Source organism: Elephas maximus, chromosome 6, assembly GCF_024166365.1.
Source record: "Elephas maximus indicus isolate mEleMax1 chromosome 6, mEleMax1 primary haplotype, whole genome shotgun sequence".
Classification (NCBI taxonomy): Eukaryota; Metazoa; Chordata; class Mammalia; order Proboscidea; family Elephantidae; genus Elephas; species Elephas maximus.
Genome location: NC_064824.1, coordinates 15,432,676 through 15,455,300, shown reverse-complemented (window position 1 = coordinate 15,455,300; position 22,625 = coordinate 15,432,676). Strand labels below are relative to the sequence as shown.

The following is a 22,625-nucleotide window of genomic DNA, read 5'->3' as shown; positions in this document are numbered from 1 at the left end:
TATAGATAGTTCTTAATAAAGCTTAATGCTCAAGGCAGGTGTTTTTTTTAGTATTAAAGCTAAACTGTTGTTCATTTTTAAGATGAATTCAGGGAGTATTATTGGTTTAAGGTTTAAAGATTATCTCAGGTCAGTAGTTTCAGGGGTTCATGCACTGCCCATGACCCCAGAAAGTCTAGAGTCCATGAGAATTTGAAATTCTATTCTGTTTTTTCCCCCTTTTGATCAGGATTCTTCTGTGTAATCTTTGATCAAAATACTTGGTAGCCAGGTACCATCTAGTTCTTCTGGTTTCTTGGCCAAGGAGGCAGTTGTCCTTGGAGGCAGTCAGCTACACGTTCAGTGTCATCCTGCTTTTCCTGGCTCCTCCTTTCTCTGTTGCTTCAGGTGAATAGAGACCAGTTGTGTCTTGGATGGCTGCTTGCAAGCTTTTAAGACGCCAGGCAGTACACAGGGAACTAGGAGGTGAAATAGAAGCAATAAACATGTTATTTAGTCCACTTAGCTGGAATGTCCCATGAAACCATGACTCTAAATCTGCAAACCAAGGAAGTACATCCCATGAGGTGTAACTCAGTACATTTTTACTGAAATATGTGTGTACATAAAATGGATCATACGTCCACATGGTTCAGAAGCAAAGTGGAAGGACTTACCGTGAAAAGTCGTCTATCCCTTTATCCCATGTATCCAGCTGACATCCCTGTAGATAATCAGCAGTCATTTTCTGGGCACTTTAATGACTCTTTCTGCCAGCTGAGAATGCACTCGTCGATTAGTAGTGGTAGTAGTAGCTGAAGTCCAGAGGTATAGGATAGCTAATAGCCAGTGTCGAGCAAATAAACATTCAAAAAAAAAAAAAAAAAAGGCGGGAAAGGGAACAGAGAAAAGGCCATCCTGGCAAACATTAGTGACAGCTGAGCGGAGTAAGCAGGTCCTCTGCTAGTGGAGAGCTGTGATGGACAACAGAGGTAACTGAGAGATGGGCTGGAAGAAATGCGAGTTTGCACTTCTTGGAAATTCTCGACTGGTTTTAGTCCTCATGTTTGCCTCAGGGACCCTTGGTGGTACAGTGGTTACGAGCTCAGGCTGCTAACCAGAAGGTCAGCAGTTTGAATGTACCAGCTGCTCCTTGGAAACCTCATGGGGCAGTTCTACTGTGCCCTGTAGGGTCACTATGATTCGGAATTGACTCGATGGCAGTGGGTTTGGGTTTTTGTTTGTGTGTTTGTCTCAGAGGCGTAAGGTGGTAGAAGTGCCAGAAAAGAAATACTTTTATCAGTAGCTTTTGTGTGAATAGAGCCTACCAGTATGTAGTATAATTTTATTAGGGAATTTGGTGAAAGGGCTGTTATGTACAACTAATTTTAATATCCTCTGAGCATAACAGAGAAAACCTTTTGAAATGAGTAAAATCTGAGCATCTTGTTACATGTATTGTTAGATGGAATCTTAGTTGGGGATCAAGGTATAAGGTCTTAGGAGAAAATTGCACATAGTAGAGATCAGTCCAAATTACAGTGTCTTAAGACATGAGGACTGCAGACCTTGTATCTACAGTTTGGCTGCCTGCAGTATTGACTGAGTTAGAACCCATAGTGGATAACAGAAACTAGGAGGGGTTTATTCATTAACAATCAAAATAATGACCTGCAGGTAAGCAATAAAAATCCAGATGTTTACATGTATTTATGTGATTTACCAAATAGTTCCCATTGTAAGTATCTCATACTGTTGTTTCTGTTGTAGTTTTACACTGTCACAGTATTTGTTTTGGTGGAAAATAGGATTCTAGTGTTGACATTCTGTGTATTTACATTTTCTAAGGAAAATGTGTAATCAGAGCAACTTAATTTAAAAAGTAATTAATCATGACTCTACTGTAGAAAATTTTCTGGGAGTAGATGAGCATAAGATTTGTCACCGCTTAATACTGTGAATGGAGAGGCTTAACTTTTTTTTTTTGGCACATTTAGTTGCCAGGAAAAGTTTGATAGCCTTGATGTCTTTAAGTTGGTCCTTATTGTTAAACTCGTTTTTCATAAAACACTTAACTTTTCAGCCTGCTTTGGTCTACCAGCAGTTGTAAGAATCTAAATCCTTCAATCAGTCAGTCTTCATGGTTTTCTGATGACTGATACTAGTTTTACCATATATCCCGCATCCCTGGGTGGTGCAAAGGGTTGAATGCTTAGCTACTAACTGGAAGGTCGGCAGTTTGTATCCACTCAGGTGGGTGTTGGCTGAAAGCTGTGGTGATCCACGTCTGAAAGGTTGCAGCCATCGAAAACCCTGTATGTGTAGTTCTACTCTGAAACACGGGGAATTGCCATGAGTTGGAATGAACTCAAAGGCAACAGTTGTTGTTTTGTTTTTTTACTGTGTATCCTAAGAAATCCTAAGAAAATGAAGTCTTTGCATGTTTTGTTTCTAAATGCTTTTTAGGGTGCATGCAAGTGTATAACTTAACCAGCTTGTCATAATGTACTTACTGTTCTCAATAAGTTAATGAGCTAGAACTGCCCTGCTTTGTGTTTATATAAGTTCTTTTCTTGATAAAGTACTTGCTGTAAATCTGAGCTACACTAAAGCAAAGGCCAGTATCTTCTACTTAATGTTAATTATTTTAGAAGTGAAGACTTACAAATGTTCTAAAAATCAGTAAAGTTTGAGGGTTTGTCACCTTGTATAACCTGCCTTTTGCTCTGTTCTAGTGGACTCCAGAAGGAAGACGGTTGGTAACTGGAGCTTCTAGTGGAGAATTCACCTTGTGGAATGGACTTACTTTCAATTTTGAGACAATATTACAGGTAACCAAAATCCAAACCCGTTGCTGGCACGTTGATTCTGACTTACACATCGTCAGATCATCCTGTGAAAGTACTTGAGATACACCCACTTTATTGGCATTATTAAACTTAAAATTGGACAAATCGTTGCTGTGAGTTAATTTATGCTCCTGTATGCCTTGGATCACATATCCTTTGAAACAATACCTTACAGGTATTTTTCTGCTTTTACAGGCTCACGATAGCCCAGTGAGGGCCATGACTTGGTCACATAATGACATGTGGATGTTGACAGCAGATCATGGAGGATATGTGAAATACTGGCAGTCGAACATGAACAACGTCAAGATGTTCCAGGCACATAAGGAGGCGATTAGAGAGGCCAGGTTTATACACAATATACCATTTTCTGTAGTCCCTATTGTCATGGTTGAACTATTCTCTAAGTGTATTCTCGGTGCAGAGATGCATGGGCTCTGTCAGATTCTGGGAATCTTTCTGCACCCTATGAACACGATATTTTTCTTTGTTTTCACACATTCACCATTTTGCTGGCACCTTTCTGAAGTAGTGTGGTCCTGGTATCTGCCTTTGCAATATGTTAGAGATGTACTGTCTGCCGCATTTTTTGCACTGGTTTTCTCTCTTCATTTATGGTTAATAATGTGTATACGTTATTGCTTTTTATTACCGACTGTGTAAGACAAGAATATTTCATTCTAAATAAAGAATTCAGTCTTTAATTACATAACTGAATAAAATCTAAAGCCTACAGAAAACACTTTCAGAGTTCACACAAAATACAAGAAAAAGGGCTTAAATGAAGAACTGGTTGGCTTGGTTCTGCCACGACTTCAAAAGAAAAGTGTAGTAGGACTAAATCCCTCACAGATAACTCTCTGGATGTGGCAAGCATTAACGGATTAATCATGGGTTCTTCAAGCTTTGAAGCTGTAACCAGAGCATTGTCAAGAAGACTGTAGGACTTTTCTTCTGATTCACTGTTGATAACATCAGTTACGCAAATGTACAATAAGTGGAGTTTAAAATATTTTCAGTGAGTTGTATATTTTTACATATCAATGAGATATGTAAAGTAAAACTGAAAAAAGGAGAAAAGGAAAAAGAAAAAAAAAAAAAAAGAAGAAGCCTGAAGAATTGCTGCAGCCTCAGAATAAAGGCTCAGAATAAAGCTAAGCAGCATTCTTTAAGGTTGTGGTGCCACCCATACGTGGGAGGAGGTTGACGTCTTTATAGAAACATCACCGCAGTCACTTTTTTTCTGCTTTCGGAATCTTTTAACAAAAATTGTTGGATAAACATGTTTGGGTTATATAGGCCTTGCCCTAGTGTCATGCCTGTACGTTGAGCTTCCGCTGTTGGTCTTATTTACTGAATTCAGAAGTTCAGGGGAATTCTTAACTCGATGGTCTTTCACAACAGGGAGGAGAAAATGCCTCCCCCTTCGCAGCAGGTTCTTTGGCTTTAAACACAAGTCACACCGCTATCTTAAAAGGAGCGACATTCACGGGATAGCTTGCCAGGAAGAAAGTGTGAAAGTTTTCCATAGACCTTTTGAATAAATGGGAAATAACATATGTAGAGATGTTTAGCAACCGGTCTTTTAGTAGCCTGCCTGAGTTTTTGCAGCTTATCATTTCATAAAGTACCTGAGGTAGATGGTGATGTTAATTTTTGAGCAGTATTTCTATGTCATTTAAAAGACTGCTTATAGGAATATTGTAGAAATAGAATTCATTTAGTTTCAACACTAAAACTTGCCTTAAACACTTTTTTTTTTTTTTTGGGGTGGTATGACAGAAATACTATACTGTGGGGAGCATGGGCTTAATTAGTACTGATGATACACTTGTAAAGTTCTCTGAATATTGATTATTGAAGACTAAGGAACAATCAGTTGGTTATTTTTTTTGATGAGATGCATATGTTAGCTGACACTATTCTCTATTAACGGCTTCTTCACTGTTGAATACTCTCCTCTCCTGTTTATAACTCAGCACAGTGTTTTATTTTTCCCTGTCTGAGAAGCACAGATAATCCGTTAAATGCTGACTTCTTTCCCCCACTGTGTGTCTTCATGTAACAGTTTCTCACCCACGGATAATAAATTTGCTACATGCTCTGATGACGGCACTGTTAGAATCTGGGACTTTCTTCGTTGCCATGAGGAAAGAATTCTCCGAGGTATGTGTCCTAACAGTACTGATTGGGATATTTAAATAGGAAAGGCGTTTGTGGCTAAATCATCACAACACCGCAACACTGGCTTATATCTCCATTCAGTTTTTTTATATCTACACCATCTCTGTCAGGCTCTTCAAAAAAAAGCCAAACTCTCCTTCTGGTCCACCGTCATTTTCTAGATTTTTTTTTTTTACTAAAAATATCTTTCAATTCTTTCAGCTATAAATTAAATACAAGCATCCTAGCCACATGGGAGCCTCCCTCCTCAGTTACTTGCTTTTCTGTATGCATCTTTTAGGGTCGTATTCCTTTTTCTATCCTTTGTACCCAAGATACCTTTCCCCAGCATACTGACAAAATAATTTTATTTCGATAGTTCACAGTCTGCTGGCAATCATTTTACAATATGTGACAAGGTAGAGGCGTCAGTAACTACACTTCTCAGTATTGCTGTTTATGACAGTAGTTGGTTTTTTAGTATAAACACATTTGTACCAGTGGCCCACTCATAACTAAATTTGGGAGGGATTGCTTTTTTACTTTTTCAAAATTATAAATTAACCTTTATGAATTGTTCCATGCTACTAGGGAAATCCATATTTCACTTTGATTAGCTTAGTTTTTGACTTCATGAAGTGGGGAAGTTGAAAGCTTACCAGTATAATGCTAAGTGTATAAATTCAGTGGAAATAACTGTGTTGTACATATGCAATACAAACACCAAAACAAAAACGTTTACATTTCTAACTAAATCCCATTAGTTTATTATTAATTAGGAAGAAGGCAGTTTTCTCAAGAACTTTCTACTGCATACTCTTGTTTTCAATATGGCAAAAAAGTAAAATCTTCCCCTGACACAAAATGCAGAGTGGGAGAGTGGGTGCGGCAGATATCGGGTGTTAAGAAATTACTATTTGGAAATTTCCCTTTCTGTCAAGAGCCAGCAGAATTAGTTTTCTCAGTTAAATTGTAAGTTTTTTATAACTTTTTATTTAGCTTTATTTACAACATATAATGTTGATACTGTATAGACAAGAGACAAGCTCTTCAGATATTTAACCCATATTTCAAGCCGGTGTCTTTGATCACATTTGCTCAAACATTTCCGGCTTTGCACAGTTTGTATGAACTTCAATTTCACCCACAATACTTGATTACCGTAACTAGCATAAGGATACAGCACCTGTCTTGTAGAGGAAGTATGCTCAACTGTGAAGGTCTTCATTTTGTATTAAGTACTCTAGAACTAGGAGGATTCTTAAAATCATTTAGTGTGAGTCATTTTATGGATGAGCACGATGACCCAAAAGGCCTACGTGACACGTTCAAGGTAAAATAGGTTCAGAGCCAGAACTAGAATCTTACTTTTGACTCCCAGCCTAATGCCACAGTCATCTTCCATCTTTCCTCTCTGCTGTAGAAGCCTTAATAGTTAAACATAAATAAGGTAAAGAATTTTATCTAGGCTTTGAAAATCCTCAGAAATATAGAGGAAACAAAATTTTATTTATTAAAAGTAATTTTAAGATATCAGAACATTTTGTTTTTAAAATGGACTATAATAACCGTGTAGTCTGATATAAAGCCACTAGACATCTTGGATTAAGAAAAAGAAGAAAACCTGCTCTGTGATAATGTTTTTCAATCCCAAGTTCCAGTGAAATGATGCTTTTTGAGTTTTGGTAATCAGACTTTTTAAATAGTGCTTAAAAGCTTGTCAAATTTACAACTTTTTCACAGCAAACAATGTTGATACTTTATAAGAGACAGGCTCTTCAAATATTTAACCCATATTTCAAGTCAGTGTTTTTGATCACATTTGCTTAATGAGATATTAATTAGCAGTTAAACATTTTCAGATTTAAATCCGAGTGAATTTGGATGAAGTTAAGTCGATGCTGAATCATTACCTGTTCTTCCCGTAGCTTAAAAAATACACCAGTGTCGTATCTGTATTAATTAGATGAGAGTTGAATTTTATTTTTTAAGTGGGGGTTCTTTTTATTTTAAGTTTTTACTTATGAAAAATTTTAAGCATACATAAAGGTCTCGTGAACCTCTGTACAGTCAGGGTTTGTGTTTTAACGTGTGTCTTTTATTTCTTTTAAAAAAGTATTCACTTGCTCTAGAGTTGTGACTTTTTTTCTTTGTATCTCAATGAGTACATGGAACAAATATGAATATTAAAAAAAGGAATCTTCCTATAATTTCCCAATCCTCCATTTGGTAAGTTGGAGATAAAGGCAGTATTGGATCTCCAATTGTCTTAAGGGATGATATGAAGTTCTTAATGAAATTTGAAGTGAGCTTAATTCATTTAGCTATTTGGAGAGAGCAAATTGGGACACAAAGTGAAACCAGTAGGGATCGGCCGTTCCAGCTTGTAAAATGTCAGTTCCCCTAGCGGCTGTCAAGTCAGCCAGTTATTCCTGCAACATTGGTAAGGTTGTGTATTAGGTTATCATTTTGGAGGTGAAGTGTTAAGAAAATCTGAGAGCATCTAACTAAAAGGGAGCTTTGTGATCACAAGTCCAAGTCTTTATCAGGCTCTTTTTTACATCATTCTAGAAAGCCAGTTGTCTACCCACATTTTCAACTATATAGTTTTCACTACCTCACGTGATTTCCTTTTCCAATTTTAGGCAGCTCATGTTTTCAGAAAGCTTGTCCCCTTATATCGGAAATCTTCCCTACAACTTGTCCTTTGTTCTGGAACACCAAAAATTAAGGCTGTGCTGTCTTCTCCATGGCAGTCCTGCCGTGTCTTCTCAGCCTAATCTTTGAGCTTTAAGCATACAGGGTCCTTCTGCATGGCAGAGCTGTGATACCGGATTTTTGACTGCGGAATTATAGTTACTTTTTAGTGTCTTTTTCGAGATTGTTCTTATGCTTCTTGAAAAACGAAGAAGTTACCAAGAGAAAAGTAATCAGTATTTTTAAGGCTTAAAACTGGTTTAGGTCTGTTATCAAAAGATTTGCTACTCAGAGAGTTATTTGGTTGGTTCCCAGGTAGAAAACATAGACATTTATGAAATTGAATATACTGCAGCATTGAGAAGTACCATGTGTATGTCCACTTACTACAAAAGCATATGCAAATCAGTGTAATTTATACACATTTATCTTTTTTTTTTTTTTGCTAGTCTGAATTACAGTATAGGCAGGATTCAAATATTTTAAACGTCATGAGTCTAAATGAACCACTAGGTCACTGATTTTGTGCATCTGACTCCAAGTGAAACAGTCCCATCAAAATCTATTTATTCAATAAATAATGAAGATATACTGTATGCAAGTTACAGTAGATACAGAATTTCCTAGAAGGCATGACCTCTACCCTCATGCTTTTAAACATTTAGTAGGGAAGCTAAGATGTTCACACAAACTTTATGGTGTTGGATAATATGTGAGATGAGTTATGTAAGTGTTAGAAGGATAGTTTTGTCAGTATAGAATTAGGAGGAGATCACTTGGTACTGATGATTGAGTGAAATGGTTAAAAATATGAATAGAAACACTGAAATAAATTTTAGTGAGAGGCATTCTACTCTGAAAAAGAATCCAGTTTAAAAAAAAAAAACCCACTGCCGTTGAGTCGATTCCGACTCATAGTGACCCTGTAGGACAGAGTAGAACTGCTCCATAGAGTTTCCAAGGAGCGCCTGGCAGATTTGAACTGCTGAGCTCTTGGTTAGCAGCCATAGCACTTAACCACTACGCCACCAGGGTTTTCATTTTGTTTTACATTCTCGATTTTAGCAGTAACAGTAGCTGACACATTCAACTTACTGTATATCAGGCATGTTCTAAGTACTTCGTTTAATCTTCCAAATAACCCTCCGAGATAAGTACTGTTTGTTCCCCACTTTACAGATGAGTAAACCAAGACATGAAAAAGTTATGTAAACTTGCCCAAGGTCATGTAGTTTGTGAGAGGTGGAGCTAGGATTCAAACCCAGGATGTCCAACTCCAGAGTTCGTTCTCTTAACCACTGTGTTAAGGTGCCTCTTTTATAATTTAGAAGTAATGTCAGTATGGATTTAGCAGTGTATTCCTGAGCTGTAATGACAGGATTATGAAGTAGAGTTTTTTTGGGGGGGGGGTGAGGAGTGTGGGTAGAGGGAACTAATTTAGGTACTCAAGTTCATTCTAACATTCTTCTTTAAACTCTCCACATAGGTTATGGGTTTTAAATATAGGACATATTTAACAACAAAAAAACCAGAGTCAAAATTTCAATGTGCAAATGGGTTATAAGATACATACTAAGGTGTATAAATAGAACGTGGACTTGATGAGTTATACTGAAACTTACTGTGGAGGCAGGGTCTGTTTTCAGTTTTCAAATATAGTACCCATAGAGAGGAAGAGAACCCCCTGACTACTCACCACATAGCTTAAGAAAAAGAATATTAGTACCTTTGATAAGTCCTTGTATGCCCCTTCCTGACTGCATTTGCCTTTTTTTTTTAACAAATGTGTCTCACCAATTTAATAACCCCACTTGTAATAACAAGTTCAGAAGCTTGAACATGTTAACATATAAGCCGTTTCTGCTATGAAATGGTATACCCTTAGTAATTGACTCTAATGTACTGAAATGTTTTGGGATGAGTTTAAAATAGCTGGGTTGTACCTGTTTACAAGAGTACAGCTGTTTTTGGTTATGTGACAAGCGTTCATGCAGTTCTACGTCAAGGCTGGATAAGAATGTCAACCAAAACATGCTACTCACATGTACAGATACCACATTTCCTCATCACCTTGAGCTGCTTCTCCAGTGATGGTGAAAAGTTTGCACTGATCTATCCATTTTCATTCATTTACTATATATTTATATACTTAGCAACTACTGTGTACCAGGGACCCGGGTAGGTACTGGGGATATAGATTGTGGTGTACTGGAGACGGCTCGGGCAGACTTTTATGAGAGTTCTGCACATCTCTTCCCACCTCCTGCTGTGGTGTCATCTGTTACGCTGGTAGCTTGAAATTGGCTCTGGTGGAAGACTCTTTACACCACAGAAAACAGCATCACTACAAGTCAGAGCTTGGTTTTTAATAAAGAGAAAAACCTCTCCATAAAGGAGCTCATTTGGTTCAGCAGTGTGTTTTTGAACAGTGTGAAGACAAGCTTACAAAGTCTGAGTGTTCCAAAAATTCTGCTGCTTTTGATTGGAAATAATTTTACTTTTTAAAGTAAAATTGGCAAGCCACATTGTTTATGGCAGTGGACCTAGTTTATTTATACAGGGTTTTACAAAACATTCCACAAAGTCCTGTCTCTTCCGCCCCAGAAAAAAACACAAAAACAACCAGCTTCCATTAAAATAGCCTGAAGCAGAGTAATACTTTCCACTAACGTAGGTTTTCATATTAAAAGAACTTCAAAAACATCTCATTTGATCATCTAGACAACCATGTGGACCCATTTTACGTAGGAACACCATTTTTCTCTATCTCTAGATATGTGTTTTGAGGAAAAGTTTGTTTAAGGTTCTTAAATGCTGTGCTTTTCTAAAAAGTCTGGATCACATAGACTCAGTAATTTCTCCTATGCTCGTACATATCTGGGTATATTATAAGAGAGAAAAAGATTTCTTAGGTTTGTTATTTGAAAAAAATTAGTGGAGTGAGGTCCTGAAATACTCATTTTACATGGCACATTCACATTTTACAGAAATTGTTTTTAATTTTTATACTGAACTTTGTTCATTCTGTCTCTTATTTAAAATATCGTACATACTGTGTAAAAAAAAAGTGTTAACAGTAAACCTGTGGCTTAACTGACGGCAGAGTTGTATGCTGCTACTGTCATTTTATGTTATAATTGAGACACACCAATTCTTAGACACTTGTGTGTGTAAGGGTTTCAGTTTTTTGACAGTGACAAATCCATATGATTAATAATGTAGGCAGTTGATTTGCAGAAAAAAATCTTTACATCTTTATATTTATCAAATGCTCTGTAATTTGATTTCTGCTGGAATTCTCTATCATGGATTGTTTAAACTGTTGACACTGTATTAGGCTTATTACATATGATGCATTCAACTGTTACATGAGCTTTTTTAAAGTTAAAATTCTGAGCTTTGGAAAGGGCTAATGAAATTCGATAAATATGTTGTTGTTGTTGTTAGGTGCTGCTGAGTTGGTTCCAACTCAGAATGACCCTATGTACAACAGAACGAAGCCCTCCCTGGTCCTGAACCAGCGTCACAGTCGTTGTTATATTTGAGCCCATTGTTGCAGCCATTTTGTCAATCCTTGAGGGTTATCCTCTTTTTTTGCTGATCCTCTACTTTGGCAAGCATGATACCCTTCTCCAGGGACTGGTCCCTCCTGATAACATGTCCAAAGTACATGAGGTGAAGTTTTACCGTCCTCGCTTCCAGGGAGCACTCTAGCTGCATTTCTTCCAAGACAGACTTGTTTGTTCTTCTGGCAGCCCATGTTATATTCAGTATTCATTGCCAGCACCATAATTCAGAGGCATCTGCTCTTTTTCGGTCTTCCTTATTCATTGTCCAGCTTTCTCAGGCATATGAGGTGATTGAAAATATCATGGCTTGGGTCTGGTGCCCCTTAGTCCTCAAAGTGACATCTTTACTTTTGAGCACTCTAAAGAGGTCTTTTGCAGCAGATTTGCCCAGTGCAATACATTGTTTGATTTCCTGACTGTTGCTTTCATGGGCATTGATTATGGATCCAAGTGAAATGAAATCCTTGACAACTTCAGTCTTTTCTCTGGTTATCATGATATTGCATATTGGTGCAGTTTTGAGGATTTTTGTTTTCTTTATGTTGAGGCGCAATCCATAGTCAAGGCTGTGGTCTTTGATCTTCATCAGTAAGTGCTTCAAGTCCTCTTCACTTTCAGCAAACGAGGTTGTGTCATCTGCATAAAGCAGGTTGTTAATGAGTCTTCCTCCAATCCTGATGCCTCGTTCTTCTTCATATAGTCCAGCTTCTCGTACTGTATGCTCAGCATACATATTGAAAGTATGGTGAAAGGATGCAACCCAGATGTACACCTTTTTTGATTTTTCACCATGCGGCGTCCCTTGCTCTGTTTGAACGACTGTCTCTTGGTCTATGTACAGGTTCTGCATGAGCACAACTAAGTGTCCTGGAGTTCCCATTCTTCACAATGTTATTCATAATTTGTTATGATCCGTACAGTTGAATGCCTTTGTATAGTCAATAAAACACAAGTAAACATCTTTCTGGTATTCTCTGCTTTTAGCTGAGATCCATCTGATGTCAGCAGTGATATTCCTTTTTCCACATTCTCTTCTGAATCTGGCTTGAATTTCTGACAGTTCCTTGTCAGTGTACTGCCACAGTCACTTTTGAATGATCTTCAAAATTTTACATGCATGTGATATTAATGATATTTGATACTTTCTGCATTCTGTGGGGTCACCTTTCTTTGGAATGGGCACAGATACGGATCTCTTCCAGTCATTTGACCAAGTTGCCGGTTTTCAAAATTTTTGGCATAGATGAGTGAGCACCTCCAGTGCTGTATCTGTTTGTTGAAATATCTCAATTAGTATTCCGTCAATTCCTGAAGCCTTGTTTTTTGCTTATGCCTTCAGTGCAGCTTGGACTTCTTCCTTCAGTAGTATTGGTTTTTGATCATATGCTACCTCCTGAAATGGTTGAATGTTGATCATTTCTCTTTGGTACAGTGACTCTGTTTTCCTTCCATCTTCTTTTGGTGCTTCCTGTGCTATTCAGTATTTTTCCCACAGAATCCTTCAGAAATGGGACCTGAGGCTTGAATTTTTCCTTCACTTCTTTCAGCTTGAGAAATGCCAACCTTCTTCTTCCATTTTGGTTTTCTAATTCCAGGTCTTTGCACATTTCATTATACTACTTCACTTCGTCTTCTAGAGTCACCCTTTAAAATCTTTTGCTCACCTCTTTTACTTCATCATTTCTTCTGTTTGCTTTAGTTACTCCATGTTCAGGAGCAAGTTTCAGAGTCTCTTCTATGTCCATTTTGGTCTTTTCTTTCATTCCTGTCTTTTTAATGACCTTTTGCTTTCTTCATGTATGATGTCCTTTGCGTCTTCGCACAGCTCATCTGATCTTCGGTCAAATCTGTTCTTGAGATGGTCTCCAAATTCAGGTGAGATGTGCTCAGGTTCGTATTTTGGCTCTTGTGGAGTTGTTTTAATTTGCTTCAACTTGAACTCGCGTATGAGCAATTGATGGTCTGTTCTGCGGTTTGCTCCTGTCCTAATGATTTTGAGCTTTTCCATTGTGCCTTTCCACAGAGGTAGTTGATTTGATTATTGTGTATTCCATCTGGCGAGGTCCATGTGTATAGTCGCTGTTTATGTTGTTGAAAAAAGGTTTTTACAATGAAGAAGTCGTTGGTCTTGCAAAATTCAATCATGTGATCTCCAGCATCGTTCCTGTCACCAAGGCCATATTTTCTAACTACTGATCCTTCTTCTATGTTTCCAACTTTTGAATTCCAATCACTGGTAATTATCAATGCATCCTGATTAAGTGTTCGATCAATTTCAGACTGCAGAAATTGGTAAAAATCTTCGATTTTTTCATCTTTGGCCTTAGCGGTTGGTGCTTGAATTTGAATAATAGCTGTTTTAAATGTTCTTCCTTATAGGTTTATGGATATCACTCTGTCACTGACAGTGTTGTACTTCAAGATAGATCTTGAAATGTTCTTTTTGACGATGAACGCGATGCCATCCCTCTTCAAGTTGTCATTCCCAGCATAGTAGAAATACGGGTGACAAAGCTTCCCGTATCACAGCAACAGGCAAACCACCACAATGTGACAAACTGACAGATGGATGGTATTAAATATATGTAGAATATGTATTTGATTCTTCCCTTTAGTTGTGCATTTTTTGTGGGCGCACCCTTTAATAAAGTATATGGTTCAAGTGTAGCATCACCAAAAATAAAGTTAGTAAATTATTTGGCAATGAGGTAAGTACCAAAACAATTACTGTTTTTCATAGCCACCCTTGCTATTTACTTACTTTTTTATGGTATGCCAGAAAACCATTTTAAAGTTTGATTTAAATCATATCTCAGAAATTTCTAAGGAACACTTAAAGTGTTATAAGCCATCTTGCTGGTCTTTTAAGTAAAACCAGAATAAAAATTTTTATTTATAGAAGAAATAGTAGTTTTAGGCCATTTTTCTTTCTTGCTTTTTTTTCCCCACAGATTATTTCATAAGATAGCCTTAATTTCTTTTAATGCACTATTAAATTGCTCAAAGCTAATCTGCTAAGGCCCCCCACCATGAGAACTATAATTCTGAATATTGCTTTCTTAGCATGGTTTTAGAATATCACATATTACTTGGAGTAGTCCAGTGAGTTGTGTTAGCTTTAAGTTGCTGGTGTTTTTCAGAATTGCATTGGTCCCTTGGGAACCCTTGGAAGGCACAGCAGAAGTTGTGGCCTGTACTGCCTTTGAGCGAATCCACAGCATAGTCCGTTGCTCTGTGATAGCCTTCCCGTTACTAGTGCCTGGCCCCTTGTTGGTAGTTCTGGACTGGCTAAAGGGTTGGTATTCTCTGCTTTTAGCTGAGATCCATCTGACTTCAGCAGTGATATTCCTTTTTCCACATCCTCTTCTGAATCTGGCTTGAATTTCTGACAGTTCCTTGTCAGTGTACTGCCACAGTCACTTTTGAATAATCTTCAAAATTCTACATGCATTGAAAAAGTGGCTGCATGCTGTTATGCATTTTGTTTGTTTTTCTCCTTGTCCATCATGTTCCAAAGCTGAAAACCTGCGATCTGTGCGCTAGCATCGCCATCTCCCTTTGCCTTCATTGTGGAGGAGAGATGGTCAGAATGGAGATGGGTCTGCAAATACGGGAATTGTAAAGGGGTTTAGGAGATGGTTATAGTCATTTTTAAATATTCAAAGAATTTTGTGTGCAGGTGGGATTGGATTTATTTTATATAGGTCTAGAATATAGGGAGTGGGGAGGATAATAGGACATTGTATTTTGCTTTAATTATGGAAATTTTTCCTGTAGTTTAAACTGTTAAAAGATAACAAAATGGCTGTTGTGTGAGCTGTTGGGCTTCTTTACACTTAAATTGTACCAATTTTAGCTCACCAACAGGGAAATTACAGAAGGCATTTCCTTTTTAGGTTGTGTGGATTGTTGGTTTTGATAATATGCAACCTGAATTAGGTTTTCTGTTAACCCTAGTTTCATGTTCTAGGGCAAGACCCAAAAGTCTGTAAGTTACACATGCGGACACATTGGTTAAGAAGTTTAAGTGCTTGAGTTGTAGCCAAAAGATTGGTGATTTGAACCCACACAGAGAGGCCTCGGAAGGCAGGCGTGGCGATCTGCTTTTGAGAGGTAACAGCCTTGAAAACCTTTTGGAGTAGTTGTACTCTGCACACATGGGGTCGCCATGAGCAAGACTGCACAGGAACTAACAACAGCAGTATAGTAGGTGATCAAAAAGCAGAAGACAGTGAACAAGGCGAAGCCTAGAGGAAGAGAATATATCATAAGGGTTAAGTGGATGGGATATATTCCATGATCCTATGGTTTTGTCAATGTATGCTCTAAAATTAGATCGTATGTATTATTAACCCTATTGTTCTGGGTACTGAATGGTGTTTGAAAGCCCACCTAATCTTTGAAAATTAAAAAAAAAAAAAATCTATTAATTGTAGTACTGTACAGTGTGTGTAATATGACATTTTTACATTTTATCTACCTATTATACATTTATATGCTCCCAGATCAAGATAAAGAAAAATTTTCAGCACCCTTCATGCCTGTTCCCTACCTGAAGCCCTGGTGGTGTTGTAGTTAAGCACTCAGAGGAGTACAGCCTCGGAAACCCTCAGAGGCAGTTCTACTCTGTCCTATAGGGTTGCTGAGAGCAGGAATCGATGTGCATCAACTTCCTACCTGGTCTTTTTATTAGACAGCTTAGCCTTTGACAGATATTTTTATTAAATTATTTTTCCTGTTTTCCTACTGTTCTTGAAGCAATTCCCTCATGATATTGTGGTTTCTGATGAGGCAGTTCTACTCTGTCCTGTAGGGTCACTATGAGTCGGAATCGACTCAACAGCAGCAGGTGATAAATTATCATCCCACCGTCCCTTGTGTGGGGTCATCTTACTTTCTTTCATTCATTTACCACTGTGCTCATTTGAAGATACGCTTTCTTAATTTTTTCTGATTAGCTTCATCTGCTAGTCTCTTGCTACTAAAAATAACAAAAACAAAACTTAGCATTGAAGAGACAGTATTGCATATAATTCACAGTCACAGGCTCTGTAACCTGTGTGTAGTCACTCATCCATTTCCTGCCATGTGAAGCTGGGGCAAGCTGTGTTAGTGTATCTGCTTTCTTCTGTAAAATGGGGATTAATACTCACCTGTTGCTGATCTGTGAGAATTAAATGATGACTACTTTTTTACTAACAGCAGCAACAACTTAACTCATGCTTGCCACATAAAGAGCATTCAATCAATGTCAGCTATTATTTCCTCAATTTTTGTCATTTCCATAGCTGATTTCAGCACCTGCCTATTTAGGGATAAAGATTATTTCAGAAATGCATTTTGTTTTTCTCGTTTAAATGCTTTTCAGCCATTTTCAGTTATTACAGGCAAAAACAAAATTATTTAAACAAAGTTATCATGTTTTTGTAATGTTTTCAGATGTACAAAAATTCAGCAATAGCAACTTAGAACTAGCCTTTTTTGTTTAAGGTCTTGTACAGATTTTACCTCAAGTGTTAGATGAATCAAATATTTAATGACTACCCACCTTGTACCCACCTTGGTCAAGGTGCCATGCTTGGTTCTTTTGCTGATTCCAATTTACAAGACTTCGCCTCTTCTCTGAAACATCATTTCCAACATTTTTCTAGTTTTTTTTTTTCATTTCTTCATGTGTACTTTGTGAATTAAGCCAGTTACCATCGTGAACAGGAATGTTAAATACCCTGAAAATAAACAGTTCTCACAGCTCATCACACTGCAGCAGATTGTAGTCATTGGTATTCAGAGATTTCATCAGGGCATACTTTTATTTTTCCTTGGGAGGAAGAACAGGCTTTTTCTTGTTGCTCAAACTTGAAATCACAAGAATTATTTTCTAACCCCATATAGTATTAAGTTGGATAAGCAGGTTAAGTCTCATTTCTTTTTGCCATCTTGGATGGGTAATGTGATCAGAAGTAAGCTAGTAGTCTAGGAGAGTATCCTACATGTTTTTTTGTACCAATAGACAAGATTTAAATACAGAAATTCAGTGTCACCTGTTTTGGTCTTGAGATCATCCTCTCCCCCACCCCATCAAACTTGCCATTTGGAAGCAAACTGGCTGGAGTGTAACCTGTTCTGTTCCCAAAGTCTTTGGTGGAGTTTGTTGCAGGGAGCTAAATTTTTATCTAGGATGTAGCAGATGTGGGCCAAAGTGATCCCAAGAGAAACGGGATGATATTAAAGAAGACATAAGAAATGAAAGAGCCTTGTAAGTTAAGTGATTCTTGAACTTGAATTCTTAGATTGAGGTTGGTAGGGCACTACCTAGTTTCATTGTTGTTTCTGTAGGCCCTGAATGTAATGCTTCAGAAGTTTGGTGTAATGTTTTTTATTTGTGACAGTAGATACGCTTTATTAAAATCGCAACGGCGTTTTTACTGGCAATGAGATTTACCTTACACAAAACATACTGCGTTAACAGTTTGTGGTCACATATATGGGGACAGTTTTCTCTCGCACAGTGTTTTCCGTTAACCCATCAGTAGGTCATGAAATGAATTTAGGGGCTCTAGATTAACAAGTTTGAAAAAGGAGATAGAATAGAAAATATCAGGAGTGCCTTAAGCATAGTATGGCTGAGGTACTACTTTATGAACGTTTTGTTTCCGTGTGTAGACTAGGTCACAACATAAAATGCCTTTGTTACTGTGGGTCTTGGTCTGGCAACACACTGAGGTAGCATTAAGTCCCCATCAACATCAATGTGGAGGGCGTATTTCACAGCAGACCAAGTGATCGGGGGTACAAGAGGAGAATGTGTATGATATTATTCACTTATTACGGAAATATTTATGAGGCACTATTTTAGGTGGTTTTATTAATATTTCATACTTTTTTTTGTAATGGTCAAATCATTTCATTTTCCAAGAATTTATGGGAGAGTTCTGTATATCTTTTTCAAGTGTATTATCATTTTTTAGGATGTTTTTAGTTTTATGGTTTTAATGTGCCATGTAAATGTAAGTTACCAGGGGCCTGCTGGGTGAAAATAAAACGTTACTGAAACTAAAATTCTTCAGGAGTATTTACTAGCTGGCACTGAGGCATTTATTTGGTTTATTAAATTCTAGCAGAGAAATCACTAAATCAGTTACTATAAAATAACTTTGAATTGTTTAAAATTATTTTTTTCTTTATATTTTGAACTTTTCTTTCTTTGTAAGCATTTGCTGTTCTTCCGCATTAAGGAAATAAAGTAATGATACAGTACTGAAAACAAGTGCATTTCTGATTTAGGGTTAGACACTAAAAATTAAAACATATGAAATGAGAAATATTTGAAAGACAGTACAGTAGAGTTGAGTTTCAGTACTTGATGGGAAGGTATGTTAAGGACTCTCTCATCAGTTTAAAGAGGTTTGGTGTTGTTATTAGGATCTAGAAGGGTTTCCCGGTTGGCACAAATGGTTAAATGCTCAAAAGTTGGCGGTTCGAACCCACACAGAGGCACGTAGGAAGACAGGCCTGGAGATGTGCTTCTGAAAGGTCACACAGCCTTGAAAACCCTATTGAGCAGTTTTTTTACTCTACATACGTGGCTTTACCATGAGTTGGAATCGATTCGATGGCAACTAACAACAATGTAGGGGTCTAGATTTTAAAGAGAGTGCAGTCAACGTTGTGATGTTTCCTTGATCATTGTTTTAGAATCAGATTTGAATTACACATTTGAATATTACACCAATATTGAATATTGCAATAAATCTGAATTTCTAAAAAAAAAAATTGGGAAGCGATTTACAGTGGAGGTTGGATTTAATGTGAAGGTTAGCCTTGCTGTTGGATTACTTCTAATACCCTAACACAAATGCAGTGAAGGGGAATAAACCTACTTTAAAATAGAGCCTATGAAAATCCAATCCATTGTACCTAAAATATCTGTTAATACCTCATTACTACCTAGGCTTTGGAAGACCACAAACTTAATTTTAGTCCAGTGAGTTACACAGGCATTACTTGGTATGATATATTTTCTTTGAACATATTTTTAAAAACTGGTTTTCTTTGTTCAAGTAATGATTTTGCTCATTGCTCCTTCTGCAAGAAGTGGTAATGCCTGTCTCACAAGTGAGATCAGCTTGGAATGTGTGCACACTTCAGTTGTGCAATAGATAGAGAGTAGTGGTGGTAAAAATCATCGTTTTCTCATTCAAAAACTCCCACATAGTACAGACTCCTAAGAAATGAGGTATCTTTGAAGAGAATGTCTTTTATTTTTGAGATCTCGGACTGCAGCTTCAAATTTAGAACTTCCAGGGCCAGGCAGGAAACAGTTGGAACCTAAGGAACTGGAGTATACTTACCCCCTCTCCCAGCCTTCCAGTTTTATCAGTGATTTTTCACAGGTTTTTTGAAAGCTGGTCTTATATGACAGTTAAAAAAGTGTTCCCTGCCTTTTCTTTGGAGTGGAGAGGGGCTTCTTTGTGATTTATTATTATTCCCCTCAAGTTTTTAACTTTTTCTAGTTTTTAACTTTTGTGTTAAATATATAGTTATGAATAGATTAGCTTTAAAAAATAGATTTTTTTGACAAAATGCTTAGTTACCTTAGTGTCTATAGTAGATTTGTTTGTGTTGTAGAAACTTACTTGCCCTAAGTTGGCATTCTCGGGTTTTTTTTTACCTCTATCTTTGTGTGATTAATACTTAACAAAAACAACATTTCAGCTACAAAGCAGGAGATGGTGCACATTTAAAAAACCTTTCAGAGGAAGAGTGCATATGAGAGTGTTGTTTTGTGTTTTCTTCTCACTGCTAACCAATTTCAGATTTTCTTGTAGTTGAGGTGAGTACTTTCGTTAAAAAAAAAAAAAAAGTTACCCTCTTCCACATGCATAGTTTTTACTTTATTATTGCTTGGCATTTTCCTGGAGTCTTCTGTTACATTGTTCCTGAACCTGGGTATTGCCCAGCTAGTGTCAGAAATCTGATTAGAACTTCAGTAAATCTGGTAGGAAGGGCAGACTAGAGTGAGGAATAAGGCAGTGATTGGTAAAGAACCAGCTGTCACTCATTTAGCAAGAGGGAAGGATGTTTGGCATTTTGTGAGTTGCACAGTGACCTTTTTGTCTCACTTTTCCGTGGTCTCATAATGACTTCCTTTGATAGGCATTGAGTGAGATTGTTCATGTCCAACAGGAGAACAGAGTGGTTTATCTCTGAATGTCAGATCCCTTTGTAATGACATTGGGGCTTAGCTGTGAGTGTCAGATTAGTTCTCAGAAATCAGGGGTGCTTTTTTCATTTCTCACAAGGGTTCAGATTCATTGATCCCATCTCTCACTTCGTAAGGGACCAGCCCAGGGAGAATAAGATTGAGTAGCAATGACATCTTGGTCATGTATAGGGTGGGACAAGCTGCAGTGACACTGATGGTTTTTACAAAACTGAGAGCTGTTGGGGAACATGTGGTGGCATATTAACCAGCAGATGCCATTTTTCAGCTGCTTAGAAAAGGAAGTAATTAGTAGGTAAAATACGAACTTTTAAAAAAAGGGAAGAGGTGAATTTTCCTGCATTCATCACTCTTAGGGATCCTAGGACTTCCTCCACTAAATTTTAGTGTCTAGGAGTTAGTTTTTTATGCTTCGGGAGTTGTTTCTGAACTGTTAGGTTGACCTTCGGCAAAGAAATGAACATTTTTTCACCGTTGCACTCTCCAGCCTAGTTATGTACATCAGGTTATGTGCTAAAAGGATCTTTGTGTTTATCCGTGTATTCAAATAACTAATATGTACTATGTGCCTGGCAAGGTGCCGGGCACTGATGGGGGAAGAGGGATCAGTCATTTTGGTCATCATGACCAAATGCCACTGATGACTGGAGACTGGGTTTGGAAGCATCTTTTTTTTTTTTTCATAATTTATTTTATTTGGAAGCATCTTTTTTAATGGTATCTTAATTTTACAAACATATATTCTAAAATAACCACTGCATTATTATAATACTGTCTTAGTCATCTAGTGCAGCTGTAACAGAAATACCACAAATAGATGGATTTAACAAAGAGAAATTTGTTTCCCCACAGCCTAGTAGGGTAGAAGCCTGAATTCAGGTCCTCAGCTCCAGGGGAAGACTTTCTCTGTCGGCTCTGGAGGAAGGTCCTTGTCATCAGTCTTCCCTTGGTCTAGGAGCTTCTCTGCACAGGAACGCTAGGTCCAAAGGACATGCCCTGTTCCTGGTGCTTCTTTCTTGGTTTGAGGTCCCCATTGTCTCTCTGCTTGCTTCTCTCTTTTATATCTCAAGAGAGATTGGCTTAAAACACTCTCTGATCTTGTAGATCTTATCAGTGTAACTGCTAATCCATCTCATTACATCATAGTGATAGGATTTACAACACATAGGGAAATCACATCAGATGACAGAATGATAGACAGTCATACAATACTGGGAATCATGACCTCGCCAAGTTGACAGATATTTTGGGGGGACACAATTCAATTCATGACAAGTATATACAAGAATATCTCTGATTAATGAGGTAATTTTTGTAAAGTTTTGTAAACAGTTTCGAAAGTAACTTTTAAAAATCAGGTACTTACTGAGTATTTGCTACATGTATGTTTGGAACTATCTTTAAAACATTTTAGTCACAGAACAAAATTTGGCCTCTAGTAAACTGTAAAATAGGCTTCTTCCTTTGTATCTTCACCTTAACATTGAATCCTTTTATTGTTTGGTAGCAACTGAGTAAGTTTTAAAACTAAAAAGTTAGGTTTGCAGTTAAGACTTAATCATGAGTTTTTACTAAAAGTCTGGGAGACTTGTGGTTGGTGTCATATGACTACAGAATTTAAAATGTCTGGCTCCATTAAACAAGACACATGATAGGCAGAACCAGCCTGAAGTGGTCCTACTAATTCAGCCATTCCTCTGTGGAATTTTCCTAGAGAAATAAAATGTAATCATCTTTCGTCATTGAGATTTCTGTAGCTTCTTTCATGATAACTCCGAATGAATATGAGACCTCAGAAGGCTTTAAAAAAGGATTTAGGTTGCAAAGGTTTTTACATCTTAATGCTTAGATTATTGTTGATTTGGGCCAAACTAAGGTTGAAAGCTTTTCAGAATAAGATTTTTCTCCTAAAGCCTATCTTACATGGAAAAATGTGTTCATTTTAGTTTATTTTATTTAGAAAGTATAGTACATAATTTTGCATGGAAAAAAGGTTTTAGTATATTCCAGAGTTACCAAAGATTGCAGGATTGAGAGGAAAATTATTTTGTTACCATTTGTATCTATGTCTAAAGTATGTGTAGATGCCAGAAAACATCTTCATGTAATTTAGGCAGCCAGTGCATAGGTTTGTGGTACATTCTC

The 22,625-nt window shown here is 37.3% G+C and overlaps 1 protein-coding gene across 3 annotated transcripts in view; it reads left to right on the top strand.

Annotated features, from left to right (window-relative positions):
- WDR33 (WD repeat domain 33) overlaps window positions 1-22,625 on the top strand; it is a 125,075-nt gene that overhangs the window by 55,003 nt on the left and 47,447 nt on the right. For all 3 annotated transcript variants that reach the window (XM_049889110.1, XM_049889109.1, XM_049889111.1), the window contains 3 exons: window positions 2,715-2,810; window positions 3,024-3,175; window positions 4,897-4,994. In XM_049889110.1, the coding sequence (XP_049745067.1) occupies window positions 2,715-2,810; window positions 3,024-3,175; window positions 4,897-4,994 (346 nt within the window). The remainder of the gene's footprint in view (window positions 1-2,714; window positions 2,811-3,023; window positions 3,176-4,896; window positions 4,995-22,625) is intronic.